The 21,127-nt window shown below is 35.5% G+C and overlaps 1 protein-coding gene across 2 annotated transcripts in view; it reads left to right on the top strand.

The window, feature by feature from the left end:
- NCOA2 (nuclear receptor coactivator 2) overlaps positions 1 to 21,127 on the top strand; it is a 196,106-nt gene that overhangs the window by 118,956 nt on the left and 56,023 nt on the right. For both annotated transcript variants that reach the window (XM_061994944.1, XM_061994945.1), the window contains exon 6: positions 20,197 to 20,300. In XM_061994944.1, the coding sequence (XP_061850928.1) occupies positions 20,197 to 20,300 (104 nt within the window). The remainder of the gene's footprint in view (positions 1 to 20,196; positions 20,301 to 21,127) is intronic.

The raw sequence follows: 21,127 nt of genomic DNA, 5'->3' as shown, positions 1-21,127 counted from the left end.
GTGATAAGGACACAAAAATTCTGTTTTCTAGGGAAGTGGCTGCACAGATTAAAATTTGTTAGTTCAGTTGCTAATTTTCTTGGTAGCACTAGCAACTCTTGTCTGAAAATGTCTCTAACTAATGGCAGCTTTGGCAAATACAGGATTTTGTTGTTCAAGACCAATGTTATAAAGAGCTTCTATATTATTATAAAATGTTCATGCTCATCAGATGAGGTTAGATGTAAATTATCTAAGTCATCATAGGCCAGAATTGTATCAAAGCTGAGTCTGCACTCAGTTTTCTAAGCTCACAGTTTTATTGCAAAGACAAGTGAAAATACAATTCTAAATACAGACTAAAATTCTATGAATACTATATAGTTCAACAAGTAGAGGTAGTTTACAAGTCTTGAGTAATAAAGATACTAAATTACTCTTCATGATATTGATTTGCAGCACAAGTTTGTTCAGCTGAGAACAATTAGATTGATAACTAATTTGGGTCTGCATAAAAATCATAGCTGGTACAGACTTGACTTTTTTAAGGGCCATTACAAAACACGGAGACTTTCAAGGTGGTCATTAATAGCATGTCAGGATCTAGAAACAAAGATTAAAATACTTTATAAATTATTCCTTTAAACAAATTAAAAGTTTTATACCAATTTCTACATAGAAGCTACATCTGTATGTTATAATGGCAAATTTTAAAGACTTTTCCTTTCCAAAAAAAATTCAAATGATTGCATAATCTGAAATGCAACATTGATTGGGAACAGACATTTTATTAATAAATAGGTCCACCTTTCATAAAGATTCAAACTGCATGAACAGTACAATACAGCAATACTTCTGTTAAGTGCCACAAAAAAACTTTTCATTGCAAACAGGTCGAAGATGTAATGTGGCTATTACTATTGCTTTCTCATGTTTCTTAGGTAGTTTATCACTTCACATTGGGAATGCTGTGCTTATATTTAGTCATCATTTATATGCATTAACTTTTAGGTTGTTCCAAATATGTTTGATTGCTTTTCCACTGCCAAAATGTGTTAGAAACCCCTCTCAATGGTGAAACACTTGCATTGTGTTTTAACAATTTCTGTTTGTAAAACAAAGTCGTGAAAATAATCCTATACTTGTAGAAACAGCCAGGTTAAAAATCAGGTCTTCTTACAGTTAGGAAGTTTTGTTGATTTTTAATGTTGCACTAAATACCTGTAGGAGAAAAATGAATTAATATCCTGAAATTCCTGCGTGATTCTACACTAACATGGGCAAACTAAGATTGCTCAGTTTTCACGCAGCGGGTCTGCTCTACATTTCTTTAAAGACAGATTATATTAAATTAGTAAAAACTTACTTTACAGTTTTACTCTTCAGAAGTTTTAGTAAAGGGGTTGGATGTTTTAAATGCTAAAAATTCACAAATCTTCTTCTATAAATAGAATTGCACATTAAGGTATAATTACTTACAAGAGTGCAGTCAGTTATAAATACCTTGTAAAGCCAATGAAAGCAACTAGTTTTATAGCTACTGCTGAGATTTGACAAGGAGACTTTATTCTAGATTTTAGGAATGAAGATGAGGAAGGAAGAAATACAGATTGATATTCATTTCCCATGTCAGGCTTGCTAGACTGGTAGCTGAAAAAAGTAATAGATTTTTTTGCTATAGTAATACTATGTAATTTAGTGCAATGTTATCCTGATCTATTTTATATGCAAATATATATTTGCAATACTATATTTGTTATCTTTATATCATTTCTCACAGTATACGCTTCAAAGACTCTAAAGTTGTGGTATGTTAGATATTTGGTTTATTACAATTAGAAAACAAGTTATAAACAGACACGTATAACTGAATTTATTCAAAGAATTGCAGATATTTGAAAGATGTAACAATTGTGTGTAGTTTTAATCTGGATTTGAAATGTTTTCAGTACTTGGGAAAATGAAGAATAAGTTTCTTTACAGAACCTTAATTTTCTACTGTAGATTTTTACTTTATGATTTCACAGTGATTGGATAGATTTGTGGATGTCCAGAGAATATTACAAATTGTGATTTTAGCATGAAGATGAAACAGCTGTATTTCTGTAAATCTTCAGTGGATATTTCTACTGAGAATTTGAGGCTTGTCTTTCAAGCACTTGAAGTGCTTCATTGTTTTTATTTATAGCATAAAAGTGATATGAAATAGTGGTTTTATTATTTTGTTACATGATCATGAATGTATAAGCTCCTCTGTTATTTACAGTCTGTGTTAAGTTACTTTGAAAGCATAATAGCCATGTGTTGCAGATGTGTTAATAATTGACACGAATGTGTACAAGCACATTTAAATTCCTATTTGCATGTGCTTAATAAAGAAAGCTTCTTTTAGGCAAGTGTAGAGACCACTGGGCATAAATATTCCTTTATGTGCTAGAGAGCCAGGAGGCTATAAAGCCATTTGATTGTACTAAAGAAATATATTTGGTAAAATAGTGTCTTTTAGGACACTATTTAGGATCCTACCTGATTTTTGACATGTAACTTCAGTACTGAAGACAGATTTATTTCATTTGTCTAAGTACTGCTGAAAATGTTTTCTCATATCTGAAAAAACCAAAATTCTGACAGCAAATAAAAGGAGTCTGAATTCCTCTTCTTCCTTAGTTTACAATTAATTGAATGGTTTCACATCAATCTCATGATTTCATACCTACAGAATTCCTTTTCCCTGAATCTTATCTGCCTAATTCCTCTCATTACATTAGCGTTTTTCTTTCTCATTAGTGTTTTTGATTGTTCTGTACCCCTTTATCTGACTTTCTTTTTCATTCTAGGTGTTAAGCAAGATACAAAAATAAACATTTAGCCTTTAATTTAAAACTCTTTTTATTCATCATGCTAACCTCAGTGTCAGCAGCTAAATAGCTCATGTTTTAAAGCAGAGACTATTTGTTACATTTCGCTGCTTGAACATGTGGTTCAGGCTTAGAAACCTCCTTTCTTCATTTTCTAGTTGTGTTTTTGCCCTTTTCTCTGAGTATCAGCAATGTGACAGGTACAGAGGATACTGAAGATCACCTTAAGCTTCTTCAGCAGTTTCTATAGCAAAGCAATATAACCTCTTCAGTAAGAGTGCTGAGGAATGTGTCCTGACATCAAGTACAAGATGTAGGGTTTTTTCTCAAGTCCCCTGAGTACTCTTTATTTAACTCCAAGTCTGCATCTCTTACTTTTCTTTTTTCTACTGTCCGTACCTTTCTGTATCCTTTTTTTTTAGGATAGCATCCACCTGTCATATTTGTATTCAGATACAGTGGGATATAACCTATCCATGGCATACTACTGTGCCAAAGTATCCCCAAATGTGATTTTATGTCTCAGTTCCATTTTCCTGCAAAATCCAGCTTTCATGTGTCAACTAGTTTCTGAAGAGCTTTTGTGTTCTGTAGTTCAGCTTTTCAGAAGTACGGGGAACAGATATCAAGGAGATGATTATCAGCCTAGTATATAATAATATATACTTCTGAGTTGTCAGATCTTGTTTTCAGAATAGCTTTACAAGACAGACCTTGGACAGAATGAATCATCATGTTGAACACTAAACAACACTGGGGGAAATAATATTTGTTGAAGAGAGACATGCAGGAGCTATAGAACCTGTATGAATTTTAGAAGGCTTGTTGTTAATCATATATATCTTCTTTTTCTAGTTTCACGTGTGATGGCAAAGACAGTTCTTGCTTCCTTGTAGCACTACTACTTTGCAATCATGGGGTCACTCCAGCAGATAGTCTATTGTTGCCTCCAGCATCTGTATGCAAGTAAAGTCACTTGCTAAAGGAAAACAGCATGATCTTAAAGATGTAAAGAGGTGTTACTTTGGCTATGACTACTTTGAATTTATCAGATCTGAATTTAGATTCATATTTCGCAAGGTATTTAAGCAACTGCCTAATTTTAAGCAGATGAGTAATCCTTATTAAGTCAGTGGAACTACATCAATGTTTAAAGTTATGTACATAATATCTTACCAAATCAGGATATTAAGACAAGAGAGTGTATGGAGACTTGAATTTTGTTTGGACTTGGGGTTTTTTTTGTTTGTTTGTTTGTTTTACAAATATTTTAGTTGGACTATTTTACTGTATTTTTTTTTATGGTAAGCATATTTGAGATGGAAAGAGATTCCAAATTGATGCCAATTTTTGAATCTTTTTTTTGAAGGAGTTCTGCATGGTTATTATTTATATTTGCTGTACTTTCAGCTTGATAGGATTTTAAGACTGAATTAAGTGTCAGAGAAATTTGTGCTATGAAGTCAAGCAATTTATGCAGAACATTTGCAAAAAAATCTATTAGTGAATTTGCTTTGCTATCTCATGTACCTATAGCAGAGAGTGATGCATTGAAAATGGCTTTGATCTTCCTCTATACATTGTAAAGCTTTTTGGCGAAATATTCAGTTATGTTGATTTTACGATTTCCGTGCCTCCAGAGGACTACTTATTCACTGAAGAATTTAAACTAGTAATGCAGATCATCATTTTATTTTCTACCTCAGCTAAAAAGTAGTCATTAGCCGGCACACTCATCAAGTGGGAAATTTCCTTTGGTTTGCTTATTTTACTGGAGCTGTGTATCAAGCAACATAGTTGGTTTAGGCCTTACATACACATAAATTATGGCCTTTTAGCTGTACTGATAGTTTTCTGTGGACTCACTATTAGAATTTAATTAATTTATAAGAGGAGTAAGTGAAAATGCTTTTATGGCATATCGCTGTGTCTGAACTGGACTCATAGTTTCCAACTATGGAAAGAGTTGGAGTTGTTCAGTCTGGAGAGGAGAAGGCTCTGGGGAGACCTTATTGCAGCATTTCAATATAGAAAGGGGGCTTACAAGAAAGACAGGGAAACACTTTTTGCTGAGACTTCTAGTGACAGGAGAAGTGGAAATGGTGTTAAGCCGAAAGAGAGTAGATTTAGACTGGACATAAGGAAGAATTTTTTTTTACCATCAAGGTGATGAGACATTGGGATAGGTTGTCCAAAGAAGTTGTGAATGGCCCATCATTGGAAGTGTTCAAGGGCAGATTGGATGGAGCTTTAAGTAACCTGATCTAGTGAAAGATGTCAGACTAAATAATTTTTAAAGCTCCATTCCAACTCAGACTAGTCTGTGATTCTGGGCTTCTCTTGCTTCAAGAAAACAGACAAAAATACTCATCAAACTGGTAGTCAAAATTGTGAAACCAGAGTAAAATCGATGTACTTAATAGGATTTAATGGATTGTTGTTGGTTTTTGATTCCTAATCATGGTTAAAGTACTATCTGCGGTTTTTGAGTCAATATAGCCTTGTTCCCCAAAGTTAATGACACCATTTACTCATCATCTGATTAGGAGATTTAGGTCAATTTTCTTATTATTTAAATATGCTGGTGTACAGGCTGCAGCCTGCAGGAAATGAGGCAACTGTTGAAAGCCCTGTTTCCACCATCCCTATCCCTCTCTTGGTCATGAGTTTCTATTCCCTCTCTTGCCCTGAGTTTCCATTTCCTCTCATCCTGACAGGATCATTTATACAGTTGTAGGATGAGTCTAAGCAGTAGTTTTTATTTGACTATGAGAAGATGATTTTACCTCTCCACAGGTCCTTGGTGGGTCTTTGTCCAACACAGGTCCAAGCATGCCAGTGATGACTGAACCATGGGCTAATACCCACAGCTGTCTTGGTGTTGTTGGGCATTTACAGGGTGTCAGGCATTGACTGTCACTTAACAAGACATATCTCTTAACCATGGGTTTCAACTTTGTCAATGATGGGTGACTTCAGTTCTAGAGATAATTTGCTTGAAGTTTAAATCAGAAATCTAAGCTTTGACTCCAAAGTCGTGGCTCAATGTTGGAACATAAACTAAATGTTCACTCCTAAGTGTTAAGACAATGGCCTTTTTCAGGTAGAGATAGTAATTATTGGCCCGTATTACAGGAAAACTTGCTTGTTTGTTTTCCAGCCTACTTGTATTTTGCTTTTCTTTCATCTTTAATTTGTGTTCTTTCACAACTTCTAAATGACCAAGGGAGAAAATAATTCTAACTAGTGGAGCATGGTTGCTTATTTTATGTTCTGTAGCTGCAAAGATTGTCGCAATCCAAGAGGTCTATAATACCGATGTTAGGGAATGCTATAAAGGATTGAGTTGTTTCTATGTATTTGACATGCTTTGGCCGATATGTCTCAAGTGTTTGCTCTTAGTTCTTTGCAAGAATATCTTCATTAAAGTTTTTTATTTGTTACTTTAATATTTAGCATTCATAATATTGTCTGTGTGCTCCTGGGAGTATAGTAAAAATGTCTTGTAGAGGAAAGATGGAGACATTTCTTCCTGAAATACAGGATTTTTGAGGCCACCTCCTTGCAGATAGTGTATTGTTTTCAAGCTGCATTTAAACTGTCACTGAGCACTTTTAAACTTTACAGATTTTCTTTTGCAGTTTATCATGTAATGTCTTATGACCTGAAAACATCATAAAAGAATGTAATGTTTTACATTTGGGGAAAAAAATAAAATACAGAAATACAGGCTGACATTCAGTCCTTCATTATATGAACTAAGCTTCCTAGTCTGGTGTTCTCACCAGCTGTTCTGTCTTCAGAGGTGTCTGGTCAATAAGAAATACTGAGTTTAGGTACTGAAGAGGAAATACTGAGCTTAGGGACTAAAGAAGAATTTGAGCTGCTGATTCCAGTCTTAATGTTTGTGTTTCTAGTCTCTTAATGCTGGAAGGTATGCAGTGGAAAAGGTGCTAACAGTAGAACATTGAGACTTGCTGTGTGCTTTAGATTAGTGAATGCAACATACTAATCTCAACAGCATGTAAAGCAAATAAATTAAAATGGAGACTTCATGTTACCTTGACCGTCTCTGTGGAGCTCAATTTATGGAACAGCAAAGTAAGTTACTGAGAGTAGTGATGATAGTTAAAATAAGATCTTCTATTATAAGAAACCTAGCTTTTGTTACACAGATTTTATCTTTTTAAAGATTGCAGCCTGAAAAGTGATAATACTAGTGATAACATAATATTTACTCACAACGGGGTTCAATGCCTTTCATACCTGAAATCCTGAAAACCTGCTGTGTATTTGCAGCAAATTAAAGACATATTGATCAAAGGCTCCTCTGTGTTCAAACTACAACCAAGATAATTGTATCTGTTCAAAGTCATGCATTTTGTTATTTATGTAAAAGATTCTGCACATGGACAATTAGTTAGAAATAGGGGTCCTTGAATGTGAAATGACTGAAGATATGAAGAACAATTACTACTTCAACTTTCTGTTTCTGTTATGGTCATGCACACTATAAAACATGGTAAAAAAAACAGACTGAAGTTTGAAGGATGACGTGGCAAATGATCAGTTACTTGCTTTGTTATGTACACTCTTGAGCTCTTAGTGAATGTCCTTAGACAGATGGTTAGAGAGCCAAGCCAAGTTAGAGAGCCAAATATGCCTTCTGTTACCTTTTATTGTTGAAGTGTATTGGCACATTTCTAAGTATCTTACAAGAAAATGGGTACTATAGTGTGTGCACTACATGCTTACACCCATACTCTCTCATTCCTCTGAAAACAAACCACTCTTGTTTAGTTTGCACAGTATCAGAACAAATTTCTGAGACAAAAATGTACATAAATGTAAGTTCTGCTACAGCTGAAAACTTTCGAAGTAGAGATACTCCGTAACTGGAGATGCTGCAGATGTTGACATGTTATCTGAAATAGTGTCCACGTGCCCATAGGGAAGGAGCAGCAGCATGGTACTTCTGTTCACTGAGGCTCTGTTCATCTTGAAGCAGAAAGGCATGTTCTTGCAAACCTTGCTTTCCTTAATGACACAATGTACAGCGGAGCTACACAGTGTGCTTGCCATGGAGGACCTTTAACACAAAAAGGCAGGATATAGCCTAACAACTGGAATCTGTGGCCACAGACAGTTCATATATTAGGTGCAGATTCTTAATGGAAAGTTATCTGAAATTTAATGAGGAAATTGGTAGGTTCTATCAGCTCTCACAAATAGATTTGAATGTCCTTCAAAATACTTATTGTAATTCAGTGGAGGTTCTTGACATGATGCAGGAGTCACCCAGTGAAACATTTTGGGGTGCACTACAGAGATCTGGCTGGCAGGAGGGTTGGACTAGATGATCTTTCAAGGTCACTTCCAGCCCTTGAGATTCTGTGATTCTGGCTAGACAAAGTAGTGCCTTGTCTTAAGATGTGTGAGCATGAAGAGCACCACCCTATTAATGGTAATTTTTCTTCTGAGGCACAATTTCCTAGAAAGACTTGGAACAAGCTGCAGTTCCCATGATCCTTGTGAGGAAGATATTTTACAGAGACAGGTTATTCTATGTCAAATTAGGTCTGGGCCTATGTTCAACATTGCAGAGGAAGTGTGCCTGAATATAACAATTGATTCACTTGGAAGTGAAAAAAAAATAAGAGGAAGACATATCAAGACTGTAAATTCTAAATATAGATCAGAAAACTCAGAGAGACCCTCATTTAGATTTTTTGTTTGTTTGTTTTGGTGTTAGGTGGGAAAATATGGAGTTATTTTGTGCCAATAACATAAAATTCTTCCTGTCTTCCTTCTTTTGTACAAAACCTGTCACCTCCTTAGCTTGGAGGAAATATTTTAATGTTAGAGTTTATTTTTATATCTTTAGTTAATTTTAGTATCCCTCTTGACTCTCAGGAATGCAACAGTCCCTGTCACTAACTTCAAAAGTGATAATTTATGGTGAGTGGATTCTTTGCATTTCCCTATTTCTTCTTTTCCTCTTGAAGAAATTTTTCAGTCTTTGCTCTTTTCTTTTCTCTTTTTAATAATTGTCCTGTGTTTTGTTTTTCACTTCTTCCTCAGTTATGCTCTCTCTTGCCTTAAGTGTAGCTTTAGCTACATACCTTTGAAAGTTTTATTCTGTTCACTGTTGTCTTTCTGATACTTTTTTTTCTTCTTAGAGCTGCAGTAAGAAATCATCTGATAGTTTTAGGAATGTGACAAAACTTACTAATGAATTGTTGGGTGTCAAACTGATTGATATCAAGTATTATTGTGGTTACTATTAAGCTTGAAAGTTGAAGCACCATCTGTCTAGCTGCTAGAGATGCTGATTTTAACTGGACATTATAATACAGCTTGTCAGACCTTACTTAATGTTCAAAATATAATTATGTGTTTGCAGTTGGCAATCTAAAATGTAAAGATGTCCAGTAAGCTTGGGGTTTTGTCTTGCCTTTTTTTTTGTATCAGTGATACTACAGAGAAACCAGTCCTAGAATCTTTATTAGATATAAATGAGGGAGGATATTGGCTTTCTCAGAGCCTTTGAGAGTTATGATGCAAGAATACTCTCCCTGAGCTCTGTGATGGTGTGGACGTGTCATTCATTCTTTTTTTGAAGGGACTACAATATCCTTTATCATCAGCTTAATTGGTTTCCAAAGATGGGTGGTTGGTTTCTTTTGTTGGGGTTGGTTGGTTTGTTGTTTTTTCTAATAAGGACTTTGGCCCAGATCTACAATTATCTTAGAATTTAGATACTTAGCTCAAACTCCATTATCCTTAAATGATTAGGCTGAGGGGAACCAGTAATCATGTGGAAATAACAACTATCATTTAAAAGATCCCAGGTGTTGGTGCTCTAATGGGTGAAGTGAGAAGCAACCATCCTTGCCCCTTTTTGCAAGCACGTAAGTAAATTGCAGACAGGATTATCACTGATCTGATGCTTGGCTGAAGGCATTACCAACCTTTTTGCTGAGGAGACATGTGACTGCAGTCAGACCTTAATCTTCAATATTTCCTGGTTAAAGCTACATTTGTCTGGTCATAGTGTGACTTACTCCCCATCCTGCACTGTATCAGGATCTTGAGGCTGGGGAAGAGCAGCTACAGAGCCAGTGACAGCAGTGGTGGCCTACCACATTCTAGAACATTCTTTCCAATTAGCTGCTAGTCACTTGTGGTTAAGGAAACTGTTTTTAAGACAGGTTAAAGTTTCATCTAAGTGGATAACTGGTAAAGCTCACTGAGGAAAATAGAGAAAGCAAGGCTCTTTGTGGATTATACTGACTTATTTAAGAATAGGTGCTGATCCCTACTTCATGAGTCTGAAACAGAGAACAAGAAACTATAACATCTAATTTATAAAGTTGTAAGTATGATTCAGTCTATTGAAGGGAGCTTATTTGTACCTGTCAGTTATGTTAGCAGTCATTTTAAATGCCAGGAAAAAAAAAAGCAATTAAGATTAAAAATGACTTGGTCTGGATGTAAATCTTAGCAACAACATAAGCCAACCTTTTCTTGAGTAGTGAAAAACTACTAGAGACTATCTTAAATGAAATGTATCAATGGTCATTTCCATCCTTCCGACAGCCATGCTGTATTCATAATAATGCAGCCACCATTGAAACAGATGAATCTTAAACACATTTTTGTAAAGGATTTTGGTTGAAAAATTAATTTCATTCTTCCCAACTTTTAACATGCAGAAGTAAATGGATTTTTTTTTGGAAGCTTTTGTTTTTCCTTCTGCTTTTCTTACAGTAATAGGAGCATTTCTTTTACTAAGTTGACTAATGTTTGACTAAGGCCTGTGATGGTGGGTTAGACAAGAAAGAAGAGGGGCCCTGGTGAACACTGGCCTATTTATTATAGAAAGAAAACTTTACTCATCTGTAATGATTTAGAGAATTTTCATAAGATTTATGTACTATAATTTGGACTTTTAGAAGCAGTAGGAGCCCTGTTATCCATGTTAGCATGGATACATTAAATTAAATTTGTTGCTGTCTTCAATTATCTGTACTCCATTTTGGCCTACACTTTATTATGGAAAGTTTTTTCTTCATTGCCTCATAGAGAGCCCATGATCCATCTTTCTTTTTGGTATGCCTTATTAGGTCTCTTGAACACTTTTGCAGTCATCAGTGGTAATTTATAAAAGCAAAAAATCTTAACCTGTTGTTGTGAATGGTCTGGTGTGTCACAAATATTTCTCATCAGCATGATCAAATAAAGATATTTTGTAATCATGACAATGTGACATTCAAAGAAAGGGAGTCATCTGTTTTATTTTAACAGTTGGCTGAGTACATGAGAATGAGGCTTTAAAAATGGAGTCCGTCTATATTAATATTTATTTCCAGTATGTTATTTTGGCCTAAGTTTTGGAAACCTATAATTTTAATTAACTTGGCAGTTGCATCTGCAGACTCTAGTCTAAAAAGTGTTAATCCATGTATCTTTATTTTCAAAATCTTGCATGTGTTTTTAGGCATCAAACAACCATTTGGAGAGCTGTTAACTTTTGTGAAAGCAATATATTATTTCTGAGACAGCGATGGAGCTCTGTTTTGAACAAAATTATCAGATCCTGACATATTTCTTGGTTTTGAAAACAACAGCTCAGCCAAAATGTTAAAGAACTTTGGGCTCCCACCATTTAGACATTCATATTAATACTGTTTTTAGAGATGAATTATCAAAACAAGATGAGGTTACTCATTAAGTAAATATCTAACACTTATAAAATTGTAAATGCCAAAAAATACAGTCAAATTTTCTGTCCTAATTCAGTACATACCAAAGAAAATGATTACTTTGTTAAACTGAGTGATGCCAAATATTTGTATCTAATACTTTAGTGCAGAGGTCAGTTAGCTTGGCTCTTTCTTTTGAAATTCAGCCATATTAGTGTAACAGATTTTAAGTCAACGCTGGTGGATGAGTGTACAGTTGAGCAGTTTACTTGAGTGTTTTGAAGTAATCTAAATACTGACAGAGGTAAAGCTGTTTCCTGGATATGTGTTTGTCTGTACAGCTACAGATACATATTTGAATCCACTTATCTGATTCCAAAAGAGAATAAGTGACTGATTAAATTGCTGGTATTTTGGGATTAGACACTGATAGCCAATGTACTTGATCTATGACATGTACTTCTTCACGAAGTACTGTATTTTAGACACTTATAAAATATTCTAAATTATAACACAACCAGTCAGAGATTTGAGATTATACTAGTTACTACATATTCCTAGGAAGTTCAAATACAAAAAAAACCCTCAAACCAAACCAAAAAAAACCTAAACAAAATCTCAACATTTAAAAAAAAAAAAACCAAACATTTTAAACCAGTGAAAGTTACAAATTCTCAGTACCATCCTGGATTTTGCCTTTGATAAGGAAATCTCTTGTGTGGGCAGTACCATTGATTAATTTATTTATTCTCTTTCTCTGGTGGGTCAGTGGAAAGATATTCTTTGTGGTCTTTTTGGAGAAAAAATAGAGCTTAAAGCCCACAGGAATGAGTACACACACATTTGATTTGTCAGTTTGCAAGTGAAGCATTCCCTTTCGTTTTATATAAAGATATATGTTGAATGTACTCAAATATTTTAGTAAGTTAAGACCTGTCTAAAAATTCTACAGGAGCAGAACCACACTCAGTTGTATTCCTTTCCACTTATGTTGAAAACTTAATGGAAGAGTCAATGTCCAGGGGTTCAATGGGTGATGGTTTTGATGAAAGCTTAATTCTACATTCAAGAGAGGAAAACAACAATATGGTAGTTTGACATATCCACCCAGTTTAAAATGAGATGTGGCTTGAGAAATAGTTTCTGGATCCAAATTTGCTTTTAGTCTAAATTTCATGTAATTGTAGGATAATAGTTGTTGTTCTCTGTGTTTGCTAATAAATAAAAATACTAGAAATAATCTCAGTAGGGAAATTATTTTACTTGCTGTGTTGTTTTGTATTTTTATTGCATGCAGGGGATGAATCAAGCCGTTGAGGATTTGTAGTCCCAGATAGGACACTTTATTCTTCAGTTAAGCAGCAGCAAGTGGGTCGTAATTCTAGGTTTTACTTCAGTCTTGTCCTTAATTTACCAGAAACTAGTGACTTTCAGAGGTAATCTTAAGTGTGAATAATCTCTGCCACTGCATTAAGTAGATAAATCTGGGAACAGTAGGTACATATTTCTGAAAAGTATGCTATTTCTGTAAATAAAGTTGTCACTGTTAAATCCAAGAGTTAGCAATCTTCAGAGAAGCTATTTAAATGTGTTCTGAATGGAGTCGTGTGCTAGGGATGTGCACCACTACAATGTCACAGCTCATGGGGTCTGCTGCCACCTGTCCTCTTCCTCATTTTCAAGCAGTAGACTATCGAGTTTTGTAACAACGAGAGAAAAAAGGACTTACAGATGTGATGGTAGAAAAGAAAAGCAAAATGAGAACAGGTGAGAGAAGAAACCAAGGAAAATATAGTAAAATGTATATGAAAGCATTTAGCAAAAAATACATACAGAGATACTAATCTTCTATCTGTCCAGCAGTTAAATATTATTCTTGGTGAGTTGATTTCATGATTTTTGGCCTTATTCCAGTTTAACTGAGATGTGGGCAATTATTTCACTGGCAGTACTTCTTATAGAAGTTGTATTGGGTGACAAAAATGCTGACTTGTACCAAAAAAAGAATGTTGGAGAAATGTCAAAATTATTAAGAGAAATAAAACTAGTATTAATTTTATGTGTTATTACTTCCGTTTGTTGCTATTCCTAAATGCGTCATGGTTTTGCAGTGCTTGTTTTACTTTCAGTGTCTATGAAAATGGCTACTGTTACTGAATTTTCTAAGATCAAACATCATACAAAGCTTAAAAGCTCCACGAAACTTTATCTGTATTTGGTGGTTTTGTGAGAATGAAAAGATTTTTGTAGAGCTAGTGTTGTACTGATACTTCTTGACAGTGGGAAGGTGTGACAGGTATGTGTGGGATCGGAGTGCAGCTGTGATTTTTAGAAGTTGCAAACACTGCAAAGAAGTCGCAACATTTTAAGTGCTATTACTCCTGAGTTTACAGCTTTTTGCAGGCTTTTAGCCTGAGCCCTGAGGTCATTTACCACTGACTTGTGCTTCCACCAGTAGTAGTAAATGTGAAGCTAAACTATGTGGGTGTGATGAGTGGAACATGGTGCGGGGAGTTGTGGGGCAGTGCTGGTGGATAGGATCTGGCCTGGGCTGGCAAGTAGCTGAATGGGCCCATAGCCCCTTCCAGCCGAAATAGAGCCAAGCCATGCTAACAAAAGGGCTGTGTCTCGGGGAGGTGGTCAAAGCTGTGCTCTTGCTTGCAGTGAATAAACGTGCTGAGAAAAAGTGCAGCTGTGCTTTTTTTAATATGCACTGCAGGAGATTTCAGCAGCCTGATGATATATCGTGCATTAATGTTGAAAAGATAAACACATTTGGAGAGCACAGGAAGGCCTTGTGTTTTTATGTTAGCAGAATGCTTCCTAATGAATAAGAACGTGCTGCTGGCTTCACAGAGCCATATGGCAGCTTTTCTAATTTTAGTTTGGTGCAGATGCATAATTCTCCCTTGTTTTACCTCCTAAAACCTTCCCGAGATGTTGCGTAGTTTTTCCTGTAAGACTTGATCTATAGTTTCTAGGGGGAAAAAAATGTATTCAAGAGTCTAATAGCTTCTTTGCTCTGGACAGATGTATGATGAAAGAGCAACCTCACTACATAATTACTTCCCTAAAATAGTAGCTAACTTTATTCACAGGGGTGGGATAAGCTGGTCTTAAAATTGATTGCTGAAATAGTTGCTGTTTCTTAGGCACTGGTCTTTTGAAAAATTACTTGCTTTCAGGGAGAAGATACAACTATTGTTGAGGCAATGGAAATGGGTGAGAAATGTGCATGTGGATATCAAGTTCCACGAGCCATGGATCATAGTCCTTTGAATTATGTGGCTACAAGGCAGAGCTGCTTTCCCTGTGGTTAACCAAGCATCAAAATAACTTACACGTTCTTCATTGCTTTACTTCATCATGTGTAGTGATCCAAAACTACTCATGTTACCAAATACAAACTTTCATTTTTTATTGTTTTTTTCTGGTTTTTATTCAAGTTGATACATTTGAAGACACTTTTTGTATAGCCATATTCATGTTAAAAACCTCCTGTCCATTACCCCAGTCGATATCATTACTTAGCAGTAGTTATACACAGATGTTATTAAATCTAATATTTCAAATGTTATTAAATCTAATATTAAAAACTAATGGCAACTAAAATTTAGCAGTTTGCTAGGTATGCTTTCTATTGTATGTTCACATTAGTTTTTAGTACCATACCTGACCTTGTCTTTGGTTAGTTTACATACTTTTACTTCTTCCTTGACTATTTTTTTTTATTTCATGTTTGCATTTCAATTCAGGAGAGATTAGATGGACCACACACGGTAAACACAGTGAAAATCTGAATGAGGCAAGAAAAAAGTAGCTGGCTAGTGCACTAAAAAAAAAATGAAACAGTAAGTTGTTTTTAAGGCAGTTACAGTGTAAAATTTAATTGAATGTTTATATAGCATTTATAATCACTTTCAAGATTGCTGTTACTCTTACAAGGATCTTTCTTGATTTGTGTGATTTTTCTAATGTGCAGAGTTGAGTTTTCTAGTATCCCTTATAATAAACCTCGTTGCTTATATTTTTATCTATTATTATATTAACGAGGTTATATTATTTGAGATGGGTGTGGCACTTCAGTATCAATTCCAGAAAATTATGAAGAGCAGGCAAAGGGTTTGGACTAGATGATCTCTAAAGGTCCTTCTAACCCTACCATTCTATGATTATATAGGCCATCTGAGAAAATTACGTTGATCAGTGTCAGAAAATAAATTTTATTCTACCTATTACAGTATTTTTTTTTCTCTTGAGCTTTTTCTTCAGCAACTTGTAGAGCATGGGTACTGCACTGTCCAGCATTTCATCAGCATCTCTCTTTAGCTCTTCTTGCTCTACCAAGAATTGCAAGTGTTTCTCCTGTGAAAAATAAGCTACATGTGTGTTGATGCAAATTTTCTCTTTCAGATTATGCTTTATCTTTTTGCAGTCCCTACCAAGGCTATGATTTTTTTTCTCTACTTTGAAAAAGCATTTTGGTTTTGCAGAGAGCATCAAGAGGAAATATTTTTGTAGATGGTTTAATTAAAGAAGTTGGAGTAGAGCATGAATGTAGACAAGGAGAGCTTTTCAGATGGTTCTGCTGGTCCTGTCTGCCCACCTTTAGGAAGGGAGGATTTGAAACTCAGCTAAGAGAAGGCAATGCCTGTCTGTCATTAACAGTTCTGAGTCTGCTGTCAGAAATCCAGGGCGAACTGATATAGCTTGAGTTGGAAGGATGGAAAACCAGGAAGGTTTTCTGAGTTGAAATGTAGTAGGAGACTTCAAACCTATTGCTTTTGGCTTCTCCTTCTCTGATTTATTAATTTCTGTTAAACTAATGTGATTTCACAAAGATTTGCTTTCAGAATCCGGAAGGAGCTTCAAATAAAGCTTGAGGCTTTCCTACTGATAAATTTGTCAGAAAATATTTGTGAGGGCTTTTTTTTTTTTTCCTTTCTTCTATACATTAATGTAGAAAAATATCTCTCAGGAGTACTTCTATTTTATCTAATTTTTTTTTTCTCTCTAGGCTAAACTCTTCATCGAGTGGAGCTAATCATTATTTCATATGTGTGGCATTTATTCTACTGTAATTCAGATAAAATACACTTTATCCCTGGTACCCATATTCATAAGGGTGAGACCAGTTTACTCTTTCTTCAGCAAAGAATTACCCATGTGGAGGTGAAGCCATGGAAAGCCCCTTCCCACCCCGCTCACTTCCTCTGCCAGCACAAGGCAGTATTTCTGTTTCCATACTCAAGCTCTGCTCTGCTTTAGCCACGTAGGTGCCTGTAGGATCCCCCGTAATGCTTTCCTGCCATTTTAAATCTGAACAGGGGCATCACTGTCTAGGAGGCATCGCTGGAAGGTGCGAGATAGGCAACCGGTTCCTGCTCTCCGTGTTAGTGGCCGCAGTGGAAAACTAGCGTCTGTAGTCACAGGGTAATGCTGGCAGTTCCCGTGAGGAAGGAAAAGAGGCTTCTGAGAGGCTTTGCAGGGTTGGGCTCTGCAGTTATTTTCCTGACCCCTAACATTAAAAAATCATTAGTTTAATAATAAAATCTTCGTGTGTTTGAGTAGTGAACCTAAAAAAAGACAGGAGAGAGGAAAAAAAGGAAAAGTAAACTTAACATTTTTGCACCATTACTCAGCCCTATAAGCTGGAGCTGTTAAGAAAAACAAAAAATACTAACTTGTAATAAATGCATGAGTGTTTTCAGTACTAGAAATTTGTGTATCAGTTGTTTTTTTCCAACCTTCCTGCAACAACTTTTTGTTCTTGATTAGCAACAAGTGCTGTATCACTGAGGAAAACATTTGTGTTTCAAGACGTTCCCCATGCCTGGCTGTCAGGAAGACACTGCTGACAGGATTTACACTTTTCCTGTATGTGCTGATAGAATCTTCACCAAGGGGCTTTGTAGTACAGTCAAAAATGGATAATTTGTTGTGTAGCTGAACATTATCAGTAGCTGCAGTTTATAACATCGACATAATTTACTGCTGGTCCTACTCTGTCTGAAGCCATGATTTCCTATGCAACGCCACTTAAATAAACATATAGAGGCCTGAACATGTAGCCTCTTCTAAGCTCTCCAGCCACTTAACTTCTTATGCAATTAAGTTATAGATCCAATTATGAAGTCCATAATGTTAGAACATTTATGATTTATAAAGCTTTTCAGAGTGCCTAAGGAAACATCATGAGTACTGCAGTGTATGTCATCACCATCACAGGGAGATAGGTTGGCAATATTTGTGTCTAAATAGCGTTTCCATATTTTTTCCATACATTGCACTTTTTCCTTGCACAAGCACTGTATTTATTCATCTCATAAAGGTGTTGAGCCCTCTGTGGAAAAGAATGTCCAAGGGAAAAAGAATATGGAGAGGTCAAATGGTTTTGAGAGACAGCTGATGATGGAACAGGGATCAAAGGGTGGCAATGGAGAAGAACCAGAGGGGAAAGCAGCTACTAGACATGAGGTTTCAAAGATCCTTGGGCTGTTTTTATAGATATGTTATTGGTGGTTTACATGAACTCCATCATTGTAAAAGTGAAAAAAATCTTTGGCAAATGTTTTGTATTATGTGAAAAATAATCAGTAAAAGCAGTATTTGCAAGTCAGTGAAATGAGGAAACATCATGAAATGAATTTTCTTGCACATCATTGCTGGTCTATGTCTGCAGCCTATGCAGAATAATCCCATGTTCTCTGATACTCAAGATGGTATCAATGGCTGAAGCAGTGCAAGGATGAAAGCTAGAAGCTGTTATCACTATCCACTATAATATTTTTCAGTGAGAAACCAGGGATCACTTTATGCTACCAGAAACAGATGGGAAACAAATACCACCACTGACTTTATTAAAAGCCTAACCCTATGTTTAAAACCTTTTAGAATTCTTTCACAGTTTTTAGAACACATTTTCAGTATTTTATCATCATATGGTGCCAACTCTGCTATATTGTAGTGTGGGGAGGATCGGTCAATTTTTTTTTTCTGTTTTTTTCTTTTTGTCAGAAGAAAAGAAACATGCCACTGCAGTCCTCAGTCCAAACTAGAAATACTAATTTTGTATCCTGGTGAGTTAAAATGGCAGAGGAAGGGTTAATAGTTATTTCTAGTGTATTTACTTCTATCAGCTTATGCTAATCAAAGTGATTTTAAATTATTCCGTGAGCTGAAACAGACAATTGCAACTTCAGAACAGTTTTATTTCATCGTTATTCACAGTAGTGTTATATGATGTATGAACATAGCCTAAGAAGACAGCTAAGATTTTTGTGGTTCTCTTTCATGAAAGCAAGAAATTGTAGAAATCTAGGATGAGACAACCTGAGTGACCAAAGCCTTATTGCCAGTGGGTGGTTGCTGATAGGAGAACACCCAGAGATTTTAGAAGCAGTTCCTTTACTGTATGTCTAAGCAGCGTATATTCACACTGACCTTACAACCTCTGCCACTGAAAGAATTCAGAGGAACTTTGGCTGCAGTACTGCAGATCTAAAGATACTGGAAAATACTGTACATTTGGATACATTTCAGTTGGTATGACTGATGCTTTAATTTTCACTAAGGGTGATTTTGCAAAGGCCCTTAGCTCCATCTGCACGTGGTACTTTCAGTAATCCCTACAATGAATCTTCTTTTGCTTTATTGTTGTAGAAGACATAAATTCTTATCATAATTTCAGTGTGCTTTCACATTTATTTAAATAATCTATTGGATAACATTAAAAGTAAAAAAGCCTGTAATTATTTTTTGTATGCAAAATTGCACTATAGCCCGAGCTTTTACATAATTGCTTGAAAAATAATAAAACACCATTTCAAGAATAGAACTAGCAAAATTACTTGATTCATTAACTTATAATGTAGAATATATATTTTGTGTAATACTTTTATTACTTCTTTTATTACTTCTTAAGCATCAATATAATTTTTTAATAGAAAAATTAATACAGTCCATTACTTGATATGAATTATAATCCCTCTTGATTTGCAAGTTCCAGTATGTATGAATGTCCCTTATTTGGAGTTGGGTATGATCTGTGATACGGTATGTGGCATTATGTTCTGGAAACCTTAAATCATTATTTTCTTGCCTCTAATTTTCAAATACAGCACTTGAAATTGTAGGTAATGTTAATAACATATTGGTAAATAAGATGGTTTGAAAATTATGTGATAGTAAAAATGTGGGTGGAGGCATGGGAACAGAAATGAGACTGCTGTTTCTCAGTACTGAAACAGTAGATTCAAGACTTATGTTTTTCCTTCTAAATATAGCAATTGCGGAAAAGTTGTGCAGCTGTGAGCTCTGCATGCTCTTTTAGATCGGTCTTTTAATATGCCTTGATCCTGGCTTTTGCTCATAGCACCTTCAAAATGAGCCTTTATCTTTGCCTAGCTTTACATTTTCTAGTTTAATAAAATGTCTAACAGTGAAACAGCAGAAATTATTTCATTTGTGTCATAAAACTTCAAAATTGAGAAGCAAATATATTAGTTGTGCTTGTATTGAATCATTACGGGAGATGATTTAATCTTTTCAGAAACTGTAACCATTTCATAGGTAGTTTCAATACTCTGTGGACTCTTACTGTATCACTTAGAGAGCACTGCTCATCATTTAACACATGGTTTTCTTTGTTGCAGAAAAAGCAGCAGCGGCTAATGAAGATGAAGTGCAAAAAGCAGATGTATCATCTACAGGTCAGAGTGTCATCGACAAGGATGCGCTTGGACCAATGATGCTTGAGGTGAAGAGCACGAAATTCTTTTATTTAAGCCAGTTCTGCTCCTCCTAGGATGAAGAACAGTGTAATGAAATGAAAAAGTGCAGACAAGGGGGCTCTGTAAAAGAATGGTCAAGAGAAACAAGCTATCCCGACTACTTAGGATATAATTTCAGTGCGGGCAGCACATTTCTGTTGGATTCAGTGATGGAACTCTCCTTAATTTGGGGTGGGGAGAAGCAGAGAACAGAGATAATTCTGCTGCTTTGTAATGCAGACAATTTGAGAGGCTTCAGTTGCTGCTAAGTCTTGGGTGTCTGTATGTGTGTTTTATTTGTTTGAAACCACAACAGATTTGGAAGACCTGTTGTACCTAAACATAGGCTTACATATATAGTAATATACAAGTGAACACTACTGGTTCTAAAATTGCATGTCATTGCTATACTGTTTTAATGATTCATCATTTCAACACTTACAGCATGACTCTTCCATCTCGGATATGAAAGTAATTGTAGAATCATAAAGTCGTTTGGATTGGAAAGAACCTTAAAGATCACACAGAGCTTTTCAGGATGTGTATTTCAATGTCTTACCTAGGATTTCTGCTGGTTTTAGATGTTATTTTGATATCCCAAAGCGCTGCATGGTTAAAACCTGGCTTCTAAATGTATTAACAGTAATGTTGAGTAGGTATATTATCTGGGATCCTAATGTGATGTGCTACTGTCCTTTTGTACTACTGCTTTATCTGCTTCAGCTCACTTGCAAATTGTTTATTCCTGTTCTGACTCTGGACTTTACCTGTATGGAAGAATAAATGTTACTTTAGATAAAACAAAACACAAACT

This window comes from Colius striatus, chromosome 4 (genome assembly GCF_028858725.1).
Source record: "Colius striatus isolate bColStr4 chromosome 4, bColStr4.1.hap1, whole genome shotgun sequence".
Lineage (NCBI taxonomy): Eukaryota > Metazoa > Chordata > Aves > Coliiformes > Coliidae > Colius > Colius striatus.
Note: the sequence above shows the minus strand (reverse complement) of the source record. Positions and strands in the feature narration are given on the sequence as shown.